The sequence below is a fragment of the Balaenoptera musculus genome, chromosome 16 (genome assembly GCF_009873245.2).
Source record: "Balaenoptera musculus isolate JJ_BM4_2016_0621 chromosome 16, mBalMus1.pri.v3, whole genome shotgun sequence".
NCBI lineage: Eukaryota > Metazoa > Chordata > Mammalia > Artiodactyla > Balaenopteridae > Balaenoptera > Balaenoptera musculus.
In genome coordinates this window covers 50,476,703-50,500,488 of record NC_045800.1, presented here as the reverse complement: position 1 = coordinate 50,500,488, position 23,786 = coordinate 50,476,703, and the positions used below count along the sequence as shown (strand labels likewise).

Below are 23,786 nucleotides of genomic sequence, written 5' to 3'. Positions count from 1 at the left end.
AAACTCAAACGCAAAGAAGTCCTGGGTCATATTCAGAGGAGCAGAAGGATTAAAGCAACTTAAAAAACACACCGAGGGCATGACTACTCAACCAGAAAACTACCATCCCTAATATGTGAGTTGCTGAGTTGACATTACATTCAGATGAGTATTATTAAAAACATGGAGAGATACATAGTGTTTAACAAAAATTGGTTAAATTTTTATGTGCATATTCAAAGTGTGAAATTCACTTAAGTGACACATCATGTTTCCCATTAGTTGGCTATATCAAGTTCGTGAGACTTCTTCCTCCAAAATAGTTCAATAGATTTATGTTAAAGACAACATGTGTATTGAAAGTAGCAATTTTATTTGAGTTAAAATTATTTACAAAAACCCAAAGACATACTTCATGAAACTGGTACAAACTATTTTTTTTTCCTGCCGTTGGCTTTTGCTCCAAAGATCACAGCTGAGAAATACTGTATAAAATAAAAATAGGATTGGATTCAAAAAAGTACTCTACCTTCTAATTTCCAATTGGTAGTATTTACAGAAATATTTACAATGGAAAAAAAGGTTACTTTAAAACTTTAGTTAATTTGCAAGTCAGCCTCAAGTACCCTAAAATGCAGAGTTCTCTGAGGGTTAAAAACACACAAATGCACTGCGGTTGGTGAGGTGATTTCTCCCCCACCACTCCCCACCAAAATCTGCATCTCTATCAGTGCTTGACAATTAGTTATTATTTAAAAAACAGAACAAAAAAAACTGTTAAACACTGAGGTAAATCAATTCTCAAATGATTACCAGTGTAACAGAAAAATGTAGTTCACCCTGATTGTTCTTATCCAAATGTTTTATAATACCCCTTACCATCTGCCACAAGTCAGTTTGATCAACACTAAAAATCTCTTCCTAAATCCAATGAGTAATAAATATCAGTGTATTTTAAAATAATTTAACTAATTCAACTTTATGGATATCATTTACCAAAAAGCTTTTAAAATAGTTTGCTAAGCTAGCTTTTATACTCAGGGCAAATACAACCTCAATCTTTCCCAAGTTACACTGGCATACTATGCTCTTAAAAGGTGATGGGTGGGGTGTGGGGTGGGTAGGAGGAAGAAGAAAACAATTTGACTGGAATCAGTTACTTCCTTATAGATTTCCCAACAATCTGCAATATCAAAAATAGGAAGACAATAAAAGGCAGCCACTGCATTAAAAAACATTACAGGTGGCACTGATCCAAGAGCCCCAATTTGTCACTTTATACAAGGAAATAACAAAGTCTAAATGGGTAAAAATTAGACTTTCAGCTATTTTCCCCAATACACACCAAACTAATATTTTTATGGCTTCAAGTTTTACAAATCCAATGAAGAAACATAACTACCTGAAAGGTGTTTTAATGTATTAAACGAAATCTCTGGAAAGCCTGTATTCAGGCCTGATCAAGAAAAAAATGTATTAACCAGTGGTCTGAACAATAATTAATATAATAAAAATTTGCAGTGTTGTGAAATTAAATACATAAAATGTGTTTTGTGTGTTCCAAACAACACACTGTTCTATGAACTAAAAGAATCTGAATGAAAAAAAAGGATCTTCTCTAAACCAACAATTTAAGGCTTTGCGTTTATGCATTTGATCCTGTCACTCTTATAGAAGAATATACATGTTATCTGGAAACATGAATTCTACATTGGTGTTTTAGCTTACTTATATTTACTGTACTGAACATTAGAAAATATATCTAGAGAGTTCTCCCTCAAAACTTACTTAATCATGTTTCAAGAGCCTCCCCTAACATTAAGGGTAAACTACCCTGGGTTTGTCTATTTTGCTTCATCCTTTTAACAGGGCCCATCATCTTATATTCCCTCAAACTGTTATTTGTTTTCTTGCGTCTATAGCTATGACTCATTATGATATGATAATGAATATGGTCATGGTCTCAAAGGTGAAAAACAGTTTTGACAAACCAAATCAAGAATAAAAAAATATACTATTAATCCCTTGTGTCTTTGGATTCCATCTAATTTTAAATATAGACAGTAGTTCAGGGAACAACAACAAAAAAAATTCACAAAATTATTAAAAGCTTTATTTACGATTGGAATCATTCAACAAAAAAGCAAAAGCAAATGAGCCTGAAAAAGGAACTAAGCTGTTGTCTAGAATGTCCCCAGAACATTCGATACCTCAGTAGCTAAGCTGCCTTTGCACCTGGCTGGCATGACAACAGTGGCTCAACATACACAGCAGTTGCACTAACAGCAGCACAAATTTTCCCCTTAAAACTTGCCCAGAATAAAAGCAAGAAAACAAGGGGAGAGTATAAATTCTGCCAAAGTGTGTTTAAATACTGTGTGGAACTGTTAACAGCCTGAACCTTTTCCCTCATTTTTGATAGTTGCAGATTGATGTAGTAACTGTCATTTAGCAAATGCAGAATGCATGACGACGAAGAAATCAGGTGGCCTTAAAAATCCACATATGAATGATACTGATGAATGTTCTTGGTATATCTTCAAGGACTTCTTTCATGACTTTTCTTTGTCTAAGAATAGCTCCAGCATTACCGAGCACCTGAAGCAAAGGTAAAGCAGCTAGCAATGTTCCAAGTATTCAATCACTCTAGAGATAGATTTCTGGCCTGTGGTTCCAACAGCACACTGAAAAGGGGAGGATTGGAGGTCGGGTTTGGGGGGGCGGGGGGGGGGGGGAGGAAGTAACAATTAATATTTATCAAATTTTCAAAAGTATTGAATCAAAGCTTAAATTCTTTAGCTTTACTAAACCAAATAAACACTATGAATCAAAACAAACAGATTAAATTGTGGCTTTGATAATATAGTATCAATATATTTGGCCATAATAATTCAGTTTTCTTAAAGAAATAGAGCACAATTATTAGAAGAGAATCTTTTTTTGCTTCTATTCACTATGGCCAAATATTTGTATTTCTACTGTCATTAATGTATCATATTTAAAACCACAGAAGCTGCAATAGAAGTCACTTACAGTAAGATTCATGAAGCTCAGGAATTTTTTGAGCATCTCTGTCATTATGGAAAAGTCCCCTTCTGGCAGATACTCACGCACAGTGGTCACATTGATCTGAGGAAACATGGAAACATTGATCAGGTGACAGAAAACATGAGCTTGAACCTTGCACTGTGTTGTTGGTTTTGGCACACACACCCTATTTCAAACTTCTACAAGGTCCTTGAACTCCTTGTAGATAGTAGTTCAAGGACCTATGTGATTTCCTTTTCCACACTCCTTAATTCTGTAAGCGTGTGTGTCCATTCCCTACTCTATCCCATTCTCCGAAAGAACGGAAAAAAGGTAAAGCTGACAAAGGCTACAAAGAAACGTGTGCATATTTACTTTTGTAAATACACAAAAAGATGCCTGAAATAACAAAATGCACTGTTGAATGTGTGTGTTGAGGGGGGGGGGAGGGGGGAGATGTAAGGAGAGGGAAGGAGTACAGACTTAGAATGTTATCCAAAAAGCTGCTTAGGAATACAAAGAAAAAGATCAAAGAAAATTCTTCGTGTTCCTATGTAGGCTAGGAATTAACTACATCTTTCCAAAAATAATGTAATATCATCTATGAGAAGGAAAATGTAGGCAATGCCAGGAGAGAAGATTAAGATGTTTCCCTCCATTATTACCAAGAAGCAGCCAAACTATATATAAACCAATTTGTTGTAAGAAAAATAGACGGCCTGCTTAAAAAACTGTTTTATTTCAATATATTTTTAAAATGCTTTAAAGGTTCATAAAGAATAAAAGGAAAAGCTCTTCTAAGGAGGCTCACCTATAATAAAAAGCACATACAAAAAAATGTTGTCCCGAGTTTTGGGCCGCAAGATGGGGAGGAAGTGGGAAGCTTCTGATTTGATTTTTGTTGATGGAGGCAGGGGAGGAAAGAGTACATATTATCTCTTAGGAAATTTGCAACCAATCCCCTCCTTCCCACTTTCACTGCTACTGAGTTAGATCTTGGAGCTAAAATCTTTAAAATACTTATATTTTTAAAATATACTGAAAAGTGGAGAGTATGTTATAAGGGCAATAGCTATGGTAACTAACTGCAGAGGTAAAGGAACGCTGGATTTAATAACATCTTTAACCAGCTTCTAGGAAAGGGACATGATAGCACAGTGGGGGGAAGAATAGTGGCTATGTTGTCTATGAAGAGTGCTCAATAGAAAAGTGTACTTTTATCATTCAGAATAAATGATTAGATCCTAGGTTTTGAGTGAAAGCCCTCAACAACCCAAATCAAATCCTTTTCTATCAACACACTACAGAATACAACATAATAAGTAGCTGAGGCATAGGAAGGAGAGCCTGAGCATTTATTTTTAAATAGTGTGCAGCAGGTATAAAAAGAAAAGGTGTTAAATGGCATGGCCTATTTGGGAAATTTAGAAAAAGTACCCACAGGGTATGACAGATTTTAATATTGGATCAACTATACTTCAATAAAATAAAATTTAAAATAAAAAAAATTGGAGAAGCATTTAAGTTTGGAGTCTTATAGCAGTAAACAAAGTTATCATTCCCTAAATGATGGTGAGTCAGGAAAGATTGATGAGAGAGGAGTTACATGATCATATGTGCTCGTAAGGAAGTCAGCTATGGTGGCAGTGTGCAGGATTTCAGGAATGGAGAGTGTCAAGAGAGCAGCAAGGACAGAAAGACCAGAGAGAAGACTGACCATTGCAATGCACCAAGATGTATAGTGGGTAATGGAAAATGACACCAGAGTCTCCTGGGCTTCCTAAACACGTTGTCCTTTACCATAAAGCAGCATTAACTGCATATAACCACCTGCTTTCTTGTCTCTCCTCCACTTAAACATTGGGCAAACTAGTTTCTTTTACATTTTGTGGTATCAGCTAGCTCTTTGGGGTTAATCATAATGATTCCCAAGGCAACAAAGACATCCTGGGCTCTATGAATTCACAATATTGTTTACAACCTAAGGATTTTATGATCTCTTTAAAGACAGGAGAGAGATAGACAAATAGGAAATTATTAACATGGGAAAGATGGCCCTAAATAAATCACATCTGATAATAACTCAAGTTAATTTTAAGAATGATTATTTAAGAAAGAACATGATTGAAACTAGGTGTATACAAAATACAACACCTAAAAATCTTTAAATTTAAATAGCATACCCATTGTTTTTTTCTTTTGGGGGGGCGAGGGGGGAGTCTTCCTCCTTCCCTTTGCTTGGTATGTGTTTCTCATTTGTCCTTAAATCTCCGGATTTTAAGGAAATAAGGAAAAGAGCTGAGCTGAAGAGATTCAGGAAAGGGAATAAAGATTTGCAGGGCCTCCAGAGCCACAGTAAGAACTCTGGTCTTGATCCTGAAAGCAGCTGTGCCAGCAAGGGCCACAACGAAGTGGGCTACTGTGCATTTAGATCTGAGCTTGTCTACAATATAAATATGGAAGAGATGAACAAGAAGGATTCAGAAAAATACACAGGACTTAGACAGATACAGGGCAATGCAGAAAACTCAGTGGCAAAAATGAGGAAATAAGGGTAGGCTGATAGAAGCCCTTCATATCATAATTATGTTCTTCTAATCCTCCAGTCTCAGAAAAGAGAAACTAACCATCCTACTATACAACACATCTCCACTCTTTCTTGCATCCTGAATGCCCTTGCTTGTAAGGGAAAAAAAACCTCCCTTTTATTGTAAAATTTGGCTCTTCTACTGGGCCTCTTCTGTTAAAAAAAAGAAAAAAGAAAAAATCCACATGTCCCCGATTTTAAAGCAGACTGTCTGAATAGCCAGAACTGTCCACTTTTGTGCTGATTCAGCCCAATTGTGTAGACACTCACATGCTTCTCGTAGTTAAATCATGATGATCTAAATCTCACATAGTAATCCCATTTTCCTGGCCAGTGAGTAGATCAAACAAAATCATGTGAGCTAATGTTGGCCAAGGTAAAGGGAAGTCTACTTTTTGCAGTGGGTGTGGAGAGGTCCTAGAGAAAAGAAACCATTGCTCTTACAAAGAAACAAAGCCACATTCTTCTGCTGGACATTATTTAACTAGATGAGACACATAGCCAGAGTCAGCACAGGGCCATGAAGAGAGCTAGCAAAAGATACGACAATATGCAGAGGACAGCAGAGTTTAAAAATAGAAATTATGAGTCCTTGATGGTATCACTGAGGCTAGACTTTTCCACCTTAAGTCAGTTGAGCGCAGGTTTTATATGATGTTCTTTTACTTCAACCAAAGACACGTGAAATCGATTCCTCCATCAATCTGGAACTTACTCATCAAATCCAATATACTCTTACTTTGAAATGCACCTTCTAAAGTTCACCAAATATGTAAATGTTTTTAGCATGAGGGGAAATAAATAATAAGTTAATTAGGTAATGATGTGAAGTGGTCGCAATGGAATCCTTTTAAGATACATAAAACAACACTGAACTTACTGGACTCTCCTGGCAGAGACACCCGAGAAGTAGTGCTGTGTATGAGGCCACGATACAATCCTCCATGTGTTTGCCAGCATGCTGAAGGGCTGGAAGTATTAAAACAGAAAACCGTAACAGTACATCCAAAAAAAAGCCCACAAAAAAACAAACAAACAAACGCCCCCAGGAAACCAACAACTGTCATCTTTTCTTCAAAACTGCTGAACATCGATAAATGGTGGTAGGAAGATGGGATATCCACACAAATTAACCAAAAAATAACACAAATGGAAGAGGGACCATAATGTAAAAGCTAAAACCGTAAAACTTTTAGAAGAAAACACAGGACTAAATCTTTGTGACCTTGGGTTAGGAATCTTTGTGACCTTGGGTTAGGAAATGGTTTCTTAGACACAACACCAAAACCACAAGTGACAACATAAAAAACAGGTTAAGTTAGACTTCATCAAATTTAAAGCTTCACCATCAAAAAAGTGAAGACAATTCACAGAATTTATCTGCAAATCATGTACTTGATATGAGTCCAGTCTCTAAAATATACAGAATTCTTACAATTCAACAACAACAAAAAAAGACAACCCAATTTAAAATATGGGCAAAATTTCAAAACTCTAAAAACCTTTAGAGGTCACATTATTTGCCTGCTTCTCTTTACAGATGAGTAAAGAACGAACCAGGGAGGAAAAGCAAACCTTCCCCACACTGCACATATACCTTCCTCACTGCTAGGAAGCCAATGAAGAAGAACTATGAAAAAGCAAGGCTTGTCTCCACTGAACTAGAGAGGCCGTAAAATAGCAAGATTATGACAACACGTGAATTAAAAGAAAGTCTTGCAGGAAAAAAAACCACATTACTTTTTTTAATACACCAGTCAAAATAAATATACCTTTATTGAGGTCAAGTTCTTCATCGTCCTCCTCCTTCTTATGTTTCTCTTCTGTACCATCAGTCTTTTCAGTTGATACCCACTGTATTTCTCCACTTGTTTCTTGCCACTCTCCACTCTTATCATGCTGAGTGGTGGGAGCATCTTTGATCAATTCATCTGTTTTACTTTCTGCCAACTGTGCTGCTCGCTCTCGCTCAAGGAATAGCTGATAAACATCATTTTTGAAGATCATTAAAAGGGATCACCAACCAACATGTATGTACCCAAATATAAGGTTCTATTTGCTTTTAAACATCACTATCCCTAAGAAGCATGTTGTTTGGTAAAAAGGGTAAGTATCAATAAAAGCCTTCACTCTACATCCAACTGAAGGCCAAAACAAAAATATAAATGCCACTGGGGTTCAATCAAGTGAATTAACTATTGATGATGCATACATTGTTTTTAAGAAAGAAAATCTCAACTCCTTCCCTTAATTTAGATAATATTGACAGGAAATTCAAGCAAAAACTACAAATTAAAGGTTAAAATTAAGAGTTAAAAGTTCTTTAAACCTAAGCAGCCTGGATAAATTAACTGGAAGGAAGGAAGGACACTGAATAAAGCTACATAGTATTGGGGAAAAGCAACATAGCTTCCTTAAAAGAAATTTAAAGAAATAAACAAGAACCAGTGAAAGTAAAAGGCCAGTTTTCAGAGAAAGACTCAGAACTGAATCTTAACTAGTATTATTAACAATAGAAGTACAGGGTGTGGAGAAAAGGGAACCCTCTTGCACTGCTGGTGGGAATGTAAATTGATACAGCCATTATGGTGAACAGTATGGAGGTTCCTTAAAAAACTAAAAATAGACCTACCATATGACCCAGCAATCCCACTACTGGGCATGGGCATATACCCTGAGAAAACCATAACTCAAAAAGAGTCATGTACCAAAACGTTCATTGCAGCTCTATTTACAACAGCCAGGACATGGAAGCAGCCTAAGTGCCCATCAACAGATGAATGGATAGAGAAGATGTCGCACATATATACAATGGAATATTACTCAGCCATAAAAAGAAATGGAATTGAGTTATTTGTAGTGAGGTGAATGGACCTGGAGTCTGTCATACAGAGTGAAGTAAGTCAGGAAGAGAAAAACAAATACCGTATGCTAACACATATATATGGAATCTAAGGGAAAAAAAAAAAAAGGTCATGAAGAACATTGGGGCAAGACGGGAATAAAGACACAGACCTACTAGAGAATGGACTTGAGGATATGGGGAGGGGGAAGGGTAAGCTGGGACGAAGTGAGAGAGTGGCATGGACATATATACACTACCAAATGTAAAATAGATAGCTAGTGGGAAGCAGCCGCATAGCACAGGGAGATCAGCGCGGTGCTTTGTGACCACCTAGAGAGGTGGGATAGGGAGGGTGGGAGGGAGGGAGACACAAGAGGGAAGAGGTATGGGAACATATGTATATGTATAACTGATTCACTTTGTTATAAAGCAGAAACTAACACACCATTGTAAAGCAATTATACTCCAATAAAGATGTTAAAAAAAAAAAGTACAGTGCTCACTTCAGCAGCACATATACTAAAATTGGAACAATACAGAGATTAGCATGGCGCCTGCGCAAGGATGACACACAAATTGTGAAGTGTTCCATATTTTTTACAACTAGAGATTATCATACTAAGTGAAGTAAGTCACAAAGAGAAAAACAAATACCATATGATACCACTTATATGTGGAATCTAAAATATGACACAAATGAACTTATCTACAAAGCAGAAACAGACTCACAGATACAGCGAACAGACTTGTTGCCAAGGGGGAGGGGAGTGGGGGAGGGATGGACTGGGAGTTTACGGTTAGTAGATGCGAACTATTACATATAGAATGGACAGACAACAAGGTCCTACTGTATAGGACAGGGAACTATATTCAATGTTCTGGAATAAACCATAATGGAAAAGAATATGAAAAAGAATGTATATGTGTAACTGAGTCACTCTGCTGTACAACAGAAATTAACACGTTTTAAATCGACTATACTTCAATTAAAAACAAACAAACAATGGAAGTACAATTGTCAATGGAAGTATATACCAAAAAGTCTAAAAGGGAACACACACTAAAATCTTTTGCCTTCACTTACTTCCCTGTGCTGATACAGTGTTGAATGTACAGAAAGCATTTCATATATTTGCTGATATGATTTGGAGAAAATCCCAAGTTACTAATGACAACTACCTGAAAACTAAATGCCAAGCAGATCTCAAAAACTTGCTGAGTATATACAAGAGTGGTATGTAAACTTTAATACCCTTAAAAAAATAAAATTTAAGCTTTATATAAAGCAGTATTTCTTAAAATTGGGTTCAAGGATCCCTAGGGGAACGCAAGATCCTTTCAGGGAGTCGGTGAGGTCAAAACTGCATTCATAAGAATATTAAAAGGTCAACTGACTTCTTTCATTCTCTCATGACTGTATGGTGGAGTGTTCCAGAATCTACATGCTATGTGATTATGTTATTGCTCCAATGGTTAACAGAATGAGTGCCTGTATTTTACACTTTTCTCTGTTTTGATTTCTAATTTAGTAAATATCAATAGATAAAGCACACATAAACAAAAGTTCTTTGGAGTTCCCAATAATTGTTAAGAGTATAGAGAAGTCCTGAGATCAAAATGTTTGAAAAGAGAATGATGGGCTTCTAGTTATGACTCAGGAAAAGATCCAAGTTGTTGAAGATTACTTCCTGAAGATACAGTTCAAGCACTTCTAGTTTCAAAAAGGCCAAAAGGATTAAAGGTTAGCAAAGGCTTCAGAAAAAATGAAAAGAATGGTTCACTATCACTTGTGAACATGTGCAAGCTGTCATTTAAGAAAATTACAAAGGTAGCTAGGAACTGGCAAAAAGTAAAAACTGTAATGCCCAGCACTGTCAAAAAACAAAAACTCACATACAGTTTCGGGGGGAGTATAAATCGAGGTGAGAGGGAGTGTTTGGTTTTTGGGGTGGAGCGAGTTGGAGACATCAATTTTAAAACACATATTCTGACACAATTCCTAAGCCAGGAAATTATACTCTGAAAAGTATGTCCCAATATTTAGTTGCACACAGTCCTGGGCACAGATCAGACCAGTAAGTAAATGCTGGAGGACATGAACCAGGATAGGGCTAGAACTTAATTCCTAATTTGTTGTTAATAATCTACCTTTGATTCATAAACAAATATGCCTTGTTTCTGCTTTTTGCTAACAATGTCTAATGAGTGATTATAGTAGTTGAAAACAGTCAGCAGAGAAGTAATGGTATACATTCTAACCCAGTGTACCTCTCACAGAACTGGTGAGAGTGAGAGAAAGGGGGAGGGGAGGTAGGGGGGAGAGAGAAGATCCAACTGATCAAGAAATTGGACAGATGCAACAAACTAAAGTGTTAGGTTTTAAATTGCTGCTTACCTGCACTAACGCCTGAACTGCGTGAACTTGTCCAGCTATCCTTAAACTATCATCTCCTTCTCCACTACAGAAGGAAGAATCAAAAGAACACGATGTTTCCATGTTGACAAGACAGTGCCGATTCCGAGCACTATACTCCACTAGATTTATCAGTAGACCTAAACCCTATAAAAATTAAAACATGCATGTTACCACAGAGGAGAATTAAAAGCAAATGAACACAATATACATAACTCTTACTTGCAGCCAGAAAACTAATCAGTGCTCTACCATCTACAAAGTGGTTAAAAACCAGTATATGATCTTCCCAAACAAAGATTTCACCACTTTTAAAAGTTACCACTTTTAGTTCTTATACTTTTTATTTTTACACAGGGCCCTTCATAGCTCTCTTTTGTACAATAAGAGGTATATTCATAAGGAATCAATTGAAACCCACAACATATTAAACAACTGGTTCTTAAATCCAAAACTAAGATGAAGTTTTTATCATCTTAATAGATCAAGTACTCATTTCTGAAATAGTTACACTTCAACTCACCAGCACTCGAATATCAAATCTCTGCTCCTGAGGTAGGTACTTTGGAACCTGAAGCACACAGTTCATCGCTGTGCCAATCAAGCCATCCTGTTCTCCTGTTTTGGTGCTGCCCCATTCTAAAACGGAGAATGGGAAGAGTATGAAAATTGTTACTGATTCTTTATGACAACCAATACTTATTAACATGAACATTAAAAGTTAAAAACATGTATCTTGAAAAAAAAGTATAGCTATTCCTTTATTAAAATACATTGCTGACTATAATATTTCTGAGCCAAGCTACCAAGCTGGTTCTAAAAATATCAACTCCTAAAAGCAGTTAAATCTATACATGAATAAGTGAATTACATGATGGCAATTTAAAAATCACTACATCAAGACAAGAAACAAGAGAGGGGCTTCCCTGGTGGCGCAGTGGTTGGGAATCCGCCTGCCAATGCAGAGGACATGGGTTCGAGCCCTGGTCCAGGAGGATCCCACATGCCACAGAGCAACTAAGCCCGTGTGCCACAACTGCTGAGCCTGCGCTCTAGAGCCCACGAGCCACAACTGCTGAGCCCACATGTCACAGCTACTGAGGCCCGCGCGCCTGGAGCCTGTGCTCTGCAACAAGAGAGGCCACCACAATGAGAAGCCCACACACTGCAACCAAGAGTAGCCCACGCTCACCGCAACTAGAGAGAGCCCATGCACAACAACGAAGACACAACACAGCCAAAATAAATAAACAAGAGTAAACAAAAATGGGGGATTAACTTTTTTTAACATGTAATACAATCTATCATTGAGAATATATGTAGAAAATATGACTTACCATTATCATTAGTTAAATTGAGCAACACCCCAATGATGGCCCTCATGCAGTCTTCCACTGCTTTGCCCACATGATTAGTTACATTCTGGTGAGGCAGAGGCTTACTGTCAGGTAAGCATATACTGTTCTCAGCACGGTTATACTGCTTAATCAATTCTTCACAATGTTGTAATGCTCTTAAAGAGAAGACAAAATACAGACTATTATGCTAAACTAAAATAGTTACACTAAGAATTTCTACTTACTTCGACCTTAATGTTTTAAATCTGTCATAGGGACTACCCTGGTGGTCCAGTGGGTAAGACTCCACGCTCCCAATGCAGGGGGCCCAGGTTCAATACCTGGTCAGGGAACTAGATCCCGCATTCATGCCGCAACTAAAGATCCTGCGTGCCATTACTATGACCCGACACAGCCAATAAATAAATATTTTTAAAAACACACAAAGAAAAAAAAAATCTGTCATAAATGCTGCCAAATTAATTTTTTTCTACCCCAAAAGTTATATCAACTATTCAGTCATGTACCAAACATGTCTGATATCACACCAGGTGCTCAATTTTATTTTGGGAAAACCTGATAATATAAATTTTTCTAAGCAAAGTTAAAATTATAAAGTCAATGCGGAAGTTTATAACTATACTACCTACAGCTGTTCCCCATTTTACCAATCTCTCCAACATAACAGACCTACCACTACCCCACCCCAAACAAGGTAAAACCTTTAAAAGCTAACACTGGACACTTCTGAATTTCATTTAGATGTTTTTCCTTTAGAATGTAAGCTCTTAGCAAGTAAAGAATATTATTTATATTAACATTGCATAATAACCTTGTATAAATGGATGTTAAATACTTCATAAACATCAGAGCAAATCATTTTTTTTAACATGAGGTCACTTAACTGACATGTCTCCTGGCAGACATACAAGGGTACCAGATACATCCAAGGACTCTCAAGATGCTACCCAAAATAACAAGGAAATGTAATCTTTAAGTGGGTCTAGTATTTCTGAAGACTCTCTTTAAATCACTAACTCCATTAACTTAAAAAAGTCTATGAGAGAATGAGGTAAGCTGACTCTGTCAGTTGATTCTTCATGTATTATATACCACACAAGACCCTTAAAGAAAACTGTACTATATTTAATCCCCCTCTAGCTGCTCCTTAAAACACATCCTCTAGTTAGGAAGGTGTTCGTGTCTAACCTAAAATAATTTGTTTAGATGTTTGGGGATGTTCGCCAGAATTACCATGCTGTTACTGTTAACTGCCTTAAGTAGCACTGAACTAAATCTGTTGGGAGGTGAGGGGAGAACAGTAAGGGTGTACCATTTAATCGTTCAATATGCTATCCCTGCATTTATCAGGGTTCTACTGAAAGTTTCAAAAAGTCTTTCACAAACATCCAATTCTGACGTCTACTGCCACTTTTAAGACATCTGACACAAGTTCCTAATCGCAAAGGTTCCTAACCTCCTTTTAGAAGTCCATTTGTCAGGGGTCATGAAGTATACAGGAGACGTTTTAAAAATAAGAAATAGATTTAACTTGCAAGAATACTCTTTGGTGAGGGAGGGTAAAACATGGTAACAAAACAACCAGAACACATGCCTTAAGGATACTAACTGTGATACAAAATTTAAAGAGATGGAGGGGAAACCTACAGATTAAAAACAAGTCTATTGGGAACTAGAGACTATTAGAAATTTGAGACTATGGCAAATTTGAATACTGACTGGATTTATGATAATATTAAGCAATTAATAATTTTTAAGAGATGAAAATGGTATTGTGGTTATATTTTTTAGAGTCCTCTTTTAGAGATTATATACTCAAGTATTTATGGATGAAATTATATGAAATCTGTAATTTGCTCCAAAATAATGTAGAGGGGGGAATGGATAGGGTTATACATGGAAACAAGACTGGCCAATGTCTGACGATTATTCAAGCTGCATGAAGTGTACATTGGGGTTTATCAAACTATTGTCTACTTTTGTCTCTGTTTGAAATTCTCCAAAATAAGAAGTTAAAAAACAGATAAACTTGAGTCAGGCTGTAGTGGACCTTTGATACTATACTAAGGACTTTGGACATATATCCAAAGACAAGGGATCACAGAGATTAGGAGTTTGGGATTATTTTTACAAAACAGAAATCTGGGGAAGGTTAACCCCCTGTGGTATTATGTTGGAGAGGCTAGAGGCCAGAGTACCAGGGCAGAGGTATCAAAAACTAAAACAGACATATTAGGAAGAAGCTACTGTAATAAGCTAGAACCAGGACTGGAGACATACTTGGAAATTTTACACACACTGAGTGACAGCATTAGCCTAATGTCAAGAAAGTTGGGTGGAGAGTGTGAAACGGAGGAAGCTACATATAGATCTGGGAAAACAGGTATAAATAAACAGTAAAAGGCAGCTAGTAAACTTCATTTACAATAAAAATAAGGACTAATGCTTAGTGTTTACTATACGCCAAGCATTGTTCTAGACTTTATGTATATATATAAAAACTCCTTAATATATATTGTATATAATATATATTATATACAATATACAAAAGATATTTTAAAATCTTTTTTAGAATTAAAATATTATTTAAAATACACATTTAAAATATACATCATATATAATTTAAGATACATTAACATATACTAATACTTTTTATTGTAACAACCTTGGGTAGGTAGATACAATTATTACCCCCCTTCTGAGGAACCTGTAAGTATTCTTGCCCAAGGTTATAGGGCTGAAGTTATGAAGCTGGGATCCAAACTCAAGTTATTCTGGCTTCAGAATCTGTACTCCTCTAACTTTTGTACTATACTGCACTGCTTCTGGTTCACAGAACTTGACAGAAAGGAGTACTTTATGGAGGAAGGTGATACAATGGCACTTCCTTAATGGTCAATCCAAATGCTTTAAATAAATAGCATGACATTTCAGAAAAACTTACTTAGCTGATGAAACAATGAGTTGTGAATCTTTATATGCTATCAAGTAGCTTTGATTCTCTGGATTATGCACCGTTACCTAAAAGGGAAAATGTTGAAGTTTTGTGGCAATCCATAACATTCATTCATTCACACACAACACACAGTGCTCTAAAAGACATAAAGATGAGGCATAATTAGCCCTTGTCATCTAAGGGAATAACAACCCACATGTTCTAAATTTAAAATAATAGAGCTATAGCTTTATTATAAAATCTAAACACCACTGTTATAACTGCTTGCTCATAATTAATATATTCTGTACTATACATTCACTGTAATGAACTACCAAGCACTTTAAATGTCAGAAAAGAGCAATCACTAACTTAATAAACAAACTAATATTTTAAACTACCTAAGTAGATTTAGAATTTTAAAAACTTAGATCTGTTTATCAAATGTACCTCACACTCTAGAAAAGGAACAATTTCAATTTCATCTGTGCCAGGAACTTTTCATTCACACTAGATTATTTTCCCATAGATGTTTCATAAAGTACCTAGCTAATCCAGTGTGGTCAACACACAGTCTCTGCATCCTGAAATTCACTGGCAGAATAAATTCTAATCTACACTGAACTAGGCTAAGTCATTCATAAAAGTCAAAGAACAAATAGACTGCATTACAGTTACAATTTCAATTTGGATTAACAAAAGTGAAACTCTAGGGATATGTAATATAAACTATGACAGTCTCACATACAGAGTCACATTTAAGATTAAATAATTTTCTCCAAATAATTGTCCATACTTACGCTTTCTAAGACTCGTAAACATCTCTCTGCTCCCCATAATGAGGCTACTAGTTTCTCTTCATCCTCATCTTTACTTAAATGATCCACACATTCTTTCACTAGGAGAAAAGAAATGGACGTAAATTAGCATGTCTCACCACTTCAATACTTACCCCCTTTACTAATATTAAAAGCCATCTGTACACGTGCTATGAATATGCTGGAACCTCTCCGAACAGTGTTTATTCTAAGTTTTATACTGTAAGATGCTGAAATTTATGAGAATCTAATTTATTATAATTATTTTATTTCCATAATTCCCCAATATCAAACTGTTAATGGCTTTTCCTTTAAAAGTTAAGAGATTTTAAAGATGCTACTAAAAGGAACAGATCTTTTCAAACTGATGCAATTATTCTTTGAAGTATGTAAATAGAATATTTTCCGCAGGCTTTAAATAATATATAAAAATGTTATACGTGTGTATATCATACCTTTATCTACAATATGATCCAGACCACCCAAAAGCCGTAGTTCTTCTTTAAACCAGTCTCCGGCTCGTTTAGAAGTAAGGGACAGTAATGTCTCCATAGCTAAATGCCCAGTCTGAAAATCAAAAGCACCATTAATGAATACTGACTCTTAGCAATAACTCTGAGGCAACACTTCTAGAGACTGCTTTTTTTTAAAGCATATTGCATGCTACCAGCCCACAGTAATACAGTAAATGCTTTTTTAAGTAAAATTAAACTAATTTAAATTCTTAAGCTGAAGAAATGTTTTTAACCATTGGGTTGTTTTCAGAGAAAATCCATTATTTAAAGTAGTCTATCACTTGCCAGTTCAATAAAATATATACTGGTATCATCATATAAAGACTCAAGGGCAAATCGAAGGGTACATGTATTTTAACTGCAGATCAATATATTGGATTAATTTACCACAAAGGCTGTAAAAAGTAATACTCTAGGAACAAGGTGTGGGTGTGTCTGAATTTTTGTCTGTTGGTAAAAACTGAAATCTTATTGCTTTGCTTTGTATTTTTCTAATTATAGCAAATGAGCTTGTTTTCACATATTTATCAGTTAACTGTATTTCTTCTACTGTAAGTCCCCTGTCAAATATTCTTTCCTTATTTTCTTGCAAAGTTGCTTGTCTTTTTCCTGTTGTTCTATACATTTTCTTATCTATTCTGAACAAAAATCCTTTGTTACTTTTAGGGTTTCAGATTCACCAGTTCTAAACTTTATACTAAGGGTTAGCAGCTTAGATATACATAATGTGGCCACCATGACAAAATTATATATAAATAATGATTCAGGACCACCACTAGAGGAAGCATAGGACAGTCAGAGCCATATTTATAAACCAGTTTAGGTTTTTCCTTCTCTTTATTTGCCTTTAATTATTAATCTTACTTTTTATTGTATTTCTTCTAAAAAACATAAAACCACCCCCCAACAATGGGCAACTTGGTTCCTGTTGCAATAAAGGAACTTTAGTGTAACAAAAGAAATGCTTTAATTAACAAGGCTGAAAAGACCTGGGTATCTTCCCAAAGCTTTTTCCTTTGAAAGATGCAAGTTTACATTAAGTCTTCCTGGCCTATTTGGAACTGAATATAAATTAGATATTCAGAAATGCAAAAAACAGACCTTATCAGCGAAGATCTTCCTATTACTGATTTAGAAGAGATTTTATTCTGTACCTTATAGATTTTACTCTATACTTTAAAAAGAACAAGGTTGATATCCAAGGTGACAAATATATAACTAGAATTCAACACTACAAAAACAGATTAAATTTTGCTCAATTCTCATTCTAAGTCCCTGAAAGAGTAATGTAATGAGATCGGTACAGGTAGGTTAGCACCTGAGTCACAGAAGTGAAACTGAAGACTAATGAGGCTTTCTTTGCTTAGGAAGATTTGATGTTAATATAGCAAAGACTCACAAGATTTTATGCAAAAACGGGACTTGACTGTTTGTTTCTATAGGCATAAAAAGGACTGTTTGGATATTTTAGGCTATACTCAGTATATAATAAGCTAGTATATTAAAACAGCCTACAATTCAAACATTTTATTTGAAACTGGAATAGTCCTTAAAGAGTTAAATCACAACCAAATCACTAATCAGAATGCTATTCAGCAATTGCGAGCTCTCAGTTATCTGAATTATATTTTAATATTATAGTGTTAATGTTTTAAAGTATCTTTCCATGGCACATCAGGAGAAGCAATGTATTTCAAGGAAGAGGTTGAGCAATTAATAAAACAAAATTAATGTGTAGGAGATAGTCACTGTACGAAACAATGGCTATTGTTAAAATTTAAAACAAACACAATATCCAAGAATAGCTGAAGTTGGGGTGGGGGGAGGCAGGCATCCTAGTATTAGCAACTGTGTGTTCTGGTTTTAATCATGTGCGTTAACTACTTAACACAATATAACAAAGTTATTAGCTGGTATTTACCATCCTAATAAATTCCACAAACAATGGAGAAAATTCAATGAACAAGTTTCCCATCATGTTATTTAAGAGCGAATGCCTGTAAAGAATGTAAGTGTTCAACGGTAGGGGGGGGTTAAATAATAATAATAACTTTAAAGAGCTGTATTTATTCCATTATGCAGCAAATAAAATTATAGGCTCAAATTTATTCTTTTATAGCATTAAAAATTAGTATATGTTGTAAAATTGTTAAAAGTAAATAAAAATTATGAATATATTTTAAAAGCAGTATACAAATAGTTTGGTGAGGTAGAAGGATTGTTTAGCCACACTTTGAGCATAACAGCTATTTTCTAATTTTAATAAGTGGAAGTACTGAATACGTGTCAATTTTGTATCCTGCCTTTTAATGTCAACTTGCTTTACCCCTCAACCCTCCACTCTACCTGAATCTATTCCCTACTCTACCTTAACTAAACAGAGCAATAACCCTAAGTTCATATGTGGGTAGCACAAAGCATTCTGTAATTTTCTGAGGCAAATGTCTTCAGTTGTCAGTTTAGTGGGCAGCAGAAAAATCAATGTTTATATAGTTCAGATGTTGGAAATATCTGAAAGTCAGGTATATATAAATAATCTTATTTTTTCAAAATGACAAGGCCAATTCATCTTCTACTGGCCTACTAGTCTTTGGGGATTCTACAAGTTAAAGAAAGCCAGAGGAAAGTAGAACTAAAATCAACCGAAGGCAACATAGTCATCTTAAACTTAGGGAGTTGTATTGAGCATAAGGGTAGCCATGGCCATGACCCTGAGTATTAGGAACATTGCTCGACGGAAGGGCAGGTGCCTAGGAATCTTCCGAGTCTTGGTCCCTTGCAGCAGTTAATCAGACATCGTGAGATACTATGGAATAAATGAATGCTCATTGAAACTGGCTCTTTCTGAAGATCCTTTAAATCTTTATTCCTGAAACCCACAGAGGGTTAAAAATTCAAGTTCCTAATAGCCTAAATGTAGTCTCTACACTGAAAAAAATTTTTTTTCAAAAGGAAAGGATTAGGCAAAACACAATAAAAAATTTATTGGGAAAAAAAATCTAAATACCAATGGGCCAAGTTTAGAAATTTCAGGCAGGGAACAGAATTATGCTCAGAGCTAAACCTTCGAAGAATTTGCCAAATTGTAAACCAAGAGGTTAAATGATTTGTCCAAAGTCACACAGCTGCTGTGACAAATTAAAAACTTTCTGAAAGTAATTTTCATTTTACAATAGAAGGAAGGAACCCACCGTTATATTTTCTAGATCAAGGTGCTTGTTGTGTACAGTTTCACAGAGCCTTCGAATTTTTTCTTTTATTTTGTTCATGTCTTTTTCATTCAGCAGCTTAGCTGAAGAAGCATCTTGTTCCAGTTCTAGAAGTCGAATCATTAGATCTAGGCTAGCTCTATCAAGATCCATGTTCAAACGATCTCTACTCAGTATGTACATGAGGGCAGCTGTACAAAGGGACAGATTCTTCAACGGACCCCCCCAAAAAAAAAAGAAAAAAGTTAATGTAAGCAATTAGTGACAATTTCAGGAAACAAGACTATTTTGACATTTGTTCACATGTTGGAAACCTTGAATATGTTTTATTCAGTGAAAACCTTCCTCAAAATATTCTAGGGAAATGTGAATTAAATAAATACATAAATAAAGCACCACTGCTTAAGATTTTCCTTTCTACAGACCTTCCCTATATGAACGCCCCAGAGCTAGAAGCGTTTAAGTGGAATTACATATGTTTTTAGCCATTCTGTGCTAAATCACAAAACATTTTTTCAGCTATATAAACCTATTTTACAATACACTTCACTCTTTGTCCTTTATGATATAGTAAAGTCAAATTTCTGTTTAAAATCAATAATGTAGGGACTTCACTAGTGGAGCGGTGGTTAAGAATCCGCCTGCCAGTGTAGGGCACACGGGTTCGAGCCCTGGTCTGGGAAGATCCCACATGCCGTGGAGCAACTAAGCCCGTGTGCCACAACTACTGAGTCTGTGCATAACTACTGAAGCCCGCGCGCCTAGAGCCCATGCTCCACAACAAGAGAAGCCACCACAAATGAGAAGCCTGCGCACCGCAAGGAAGAGTAGCCCCCGCTCGCCGCAACTAGAGAAAGCCCAAGCGCAGCAACGACGACCCAACGCAGCCAAAAAATAAAAATAAATAAAATCAATAATGTAAATGTGTTTTAAAATCTGTATCAGAAACTTAGCTATTTTTTTCCTGTAAAAATAAACACAGCTGGGTTTGTGTCAATACATAAAACTACGATGCTCAAACATATTTAGACTCATTTCTTTAAAATAAACCTATCAGGTCTGGTCGAACCAAGTAATTTTTAAAAAACCATTAATGTGCTCTCAAAATCATTCAGATCTGGTAGTTAGCACACTCTGCTTATAATAAAATCTACAAGTACTGAAGGTGATATAGGTAAGCATTAATATAACAAAGAGGTCTATGTTCGAATATTCCAACATTTGGGATATTACATTTTTTCCCCCCTACATATGTATTTATTTTTATTGAAGTATAGTTGATCTTACACTTATTTCAATGCACAGAAACACAATTAACTATCTAAAGATTTAAACTTTGAATCCCCAAAATTCAGACTAGGTGACTAATTAAATGCTTACAGAGCAAATATTTTTGGAAATAGGGATGTCACAGTACAGGCCTTAGGAGATCCACCGCCCCTAAGAACACACATTAATGCCTTGGTCCTCTCGTAACTGCATAAGAAAGCAAATTAATTCTTGTTCTCTTCTCCCTCATTATTTTATACCTGCTACAACTTGGTAATGGAGTTCTCCTCACTCGGGGTTAAGTATACTGCTTTCAGTTTCAGAAGACTCAATATTAGATTATGTCACCTAATCTGCACTTGGAACACAATTTCCCTGAACAAAAATATAATACAGCCATCTCAAAATATCACTATTGATGATTAATAATGATTTTTTTCTAACTTTGAAAATGTTAAACCTGACTTTTATATGTAAATATGCTTTATTTTTAAGTGTCAAAGTCATAATGAAAATGAGGATATGATTCCTTTTCACAGTGGGATTCAACATCCAGACAAATTGCTAAAAAAAAATTAATATCAAAACTTTTTTTTCATGCTATTAATATCAAAAACTAGTAAAAGATTTTTTTTTCCAGTACTTTCTGATTCGAGGAAATCAGTACTTACAGAATTAAATATCCAGTATGGCATGGTATGTTAGCTACAGTATCCAGTATGGTATGGTATGGTATGTTATACAACGGTTAATAGGATATACTGACAAGTTAAGGAGGAAAAATGTCATGAGAAGATAATCTTAAATGATTTATTAAGCAAAAATTCTGGCATTAAGCTCTAAATATTTAGCACATAAAACTAACTCAACCCATAATGAGAAATATTTACAGATGAATATCCAATGAAGGTTTTTTTTTTTTTTTTTCCCTATTTTGGTCATGCCACGCAGCTTGTAGGATCTGTTCCCTGACCAGGGATCGAACCCAGGCCCCTGGCATTGGAAGCTCAGCATCCTAACCACTGGACCACCACCCGGGAATTCCCGAAGGTATTTCTCAGTAGCCAAATAAACTAGAATTCTAAAATAATGCTTCTCAATCCCAGAAACTTAAATACCTGATGATGCTGGGAATCATCCAAGGTTTTAAAGACCATTGCTACCATTCCATGTGCTCTCAGGTGCATTCGAAAACTGGGCATGGCACATTTAGTAGCCAAGCTAATAACACTAGAAGAAAATAGACTAGGTTAAGGGGGCTGAAGTTTTTTTATTTGCGTAATACCAAAATAAGCAAAAGGGCGCTCAGGGGTGGGGGTGTATGTGTGTCAAAGCATTGCCCATGCAGATCACAATATTAAAAACACGGGCAAAACAAGTTATTAAAAACTTACTGATGTGATTAGGTATGCTATATAAGAAATATGAATAACCCATGATCATCTTCAGTGTTTTCCTTACATTACTACTACCATTAAATGAAAAGCAAAAAACCTCAGCTACCTTTCATAATGCTTCTGATCCATAAAGATTATAAATATCTAACTGGACATATTCCAAATGACTGGATAACTCAATCAAACCAAGATATTCAATCCATTACAGTATGTAAAAGATGATCCAAATCAAAACATGCTTAAATTAAATCTATCACTTGCATATGTAAAATCTGGGACTAAAAGTACTTAAAATATTCTTTGGCATAACACTCTTTTAAGCATCTGGAAACTGAAGCCTATGCTGTGCTAAAATGCTGTATCATCCAACTTTCCTTTGTGCATGTAGAATCAAGTCCCTTAAAAGAAATCAATCACATTTTAACATCACTGGCTATAACCTACACCTACGATAACAAAAATCACAAATGTTTGGCTCTGATGAGCTAGAAAATTTTAATGAGAAAGCACACACACAGTTTTCAAATATAAAAATAAGATCTTACCTAAGGCAACGTGTGTTTAGAGGCTGAGTGCTCTTTAAGCCACTTAACAAGTACTCAATGTCATCAGTGAACTCTTGATTTTCACCAAATTCCACCACATCATTGAAGTGCTTCACGTGCTGAACAACAGTATACAACTGCCAAGAAAAAAATATGTCCACCTCTTTTGTAACTATGAAGTAGCATATTTAAATATTTAAAGCACTTGCTATGCTTTATTTAAAAGTGTATAAAATAGTTTATTAGATGGCAACCAAAAAAAATGTTTTAAAAACATGGGTAGTAGTAGGACAAGATAAGTTTGTGGTTCAAAACTGAGTATCAGTGTACTGATATGTGTTCAAGACATTAAAAGGCTAAATTACATAGGAAATTCTATCCATGTGCAGTAAAACTGTATATGGCTGCTTACTTCTTTGTCTTCTTTTCTGCATTTCAGTGCAGTAACTATATCTTGGTAGGGCTGAGTAGGTATTGTCACAGTTTTTATCACTTTGGGTGGTGGTGCAGGAGCCTTAAAAACTCCATCATCTTTTTGATTTTGCTCCTTTGAAGACAGCCTCACCTATTAATAAAGGTATTAAATTAGTTGTTCTACATAAATATATAAAAATAGTAACATCTCATCTACTTGGCAAATTTAGCTTAAGAGTAATAAAACCCCTATTCTCCCCCTCAAAGGTAGGGGGAGGCCTCTGAAAGGTCACAAGGGATACTTTAAAATTCCATGCACTACAAGGTAAGACTCATATGTGTTTTATTCACAAAAGAACCACTCAGGAACTTACTCTGGTCTTTTTAACCTTACATTTCATACAATTTGTTATCCATCTCCAGGACCATTACAAGGAACAAAGAACCACCATTACATACATAAATAGTATTGATA

At 35.6% G+C, this 23,786-nt stretch overlaps 1 protein-coding gene and 1 non-coding gene across 4 annotated transcripts in view; one reads left to right on the top strand and one right to left on the bottom strand.

The window, feature by feature from the left end:
- Nucleotides 1–333: 333 nt before the first annotated feature.
- The window catches only part of WAPL (WAPL cohesin release factor), a 77,983-nt gene continuing 54,530 nt past the window's right edge, over nt 334–23,786 (bottom strand). For all 3 annotated transcript variants that reach the window (XM_036828188.1, XM_036828189.1, XM_036828190.1), the window contains 14 exons: nt 23,310–23,462; nt 22,898–23,034; nt 22,074–22,185; nt 19,669–19,896; nt 16,418–16,529; nt 15,945–16,042; nt 15,154–15,230; nt 12,189–12,364; nt 11,375–11,490; nt 10,834–10,998; nt 7,366–7,573; nt 6,474–6,562; nt 3,013–3,108; nt 334–2,663 (listed from right to left, as the gene is read on the bottom strand). In XM_036828188.1, coding sequence (XP_036684083.1) covers nt 2,598–2,663; nt 3,013–3,108; nt 6,474–6,562; nt 7,366–7,573; nt 10,834–10,998; nt 11,375–11,490; nt 12,189–12,364; nt 15,154–15,230; nt 15,945–16,042; nt 16,418–16,529; nt 19,669–19,896; nt 22,074–22,185; nt 22,898–23,034; nt 23,310–23,462 — 1,833 coding nt within the window. In that variant the 3' untranslated portion in view covers nt 334–2,597. The remainder of the gene's footprint in view (nt 2,664–3,012; nt 3,109–6,473; nt 6,563–7,365; nt 7,574–10,833; nt 10,999–11,374; nt 11,491–12,188; nt 12,365–15,153; nt 15,231–15,944; nt 16,043–16,417; nt 16,530–19,668; nt 19,897–22,073; nt 22,186–22,897; nt 23,035–23,309; nt 23,463–23,786) is intronic.
- On the top strand, nt 8,934–9,036 carry LOC118883157. The gene has a single exon (XR_005016948.1). It is a non-coding gene; the product is annotated as a U6 spliceosomal RNA (small nuclear RNA).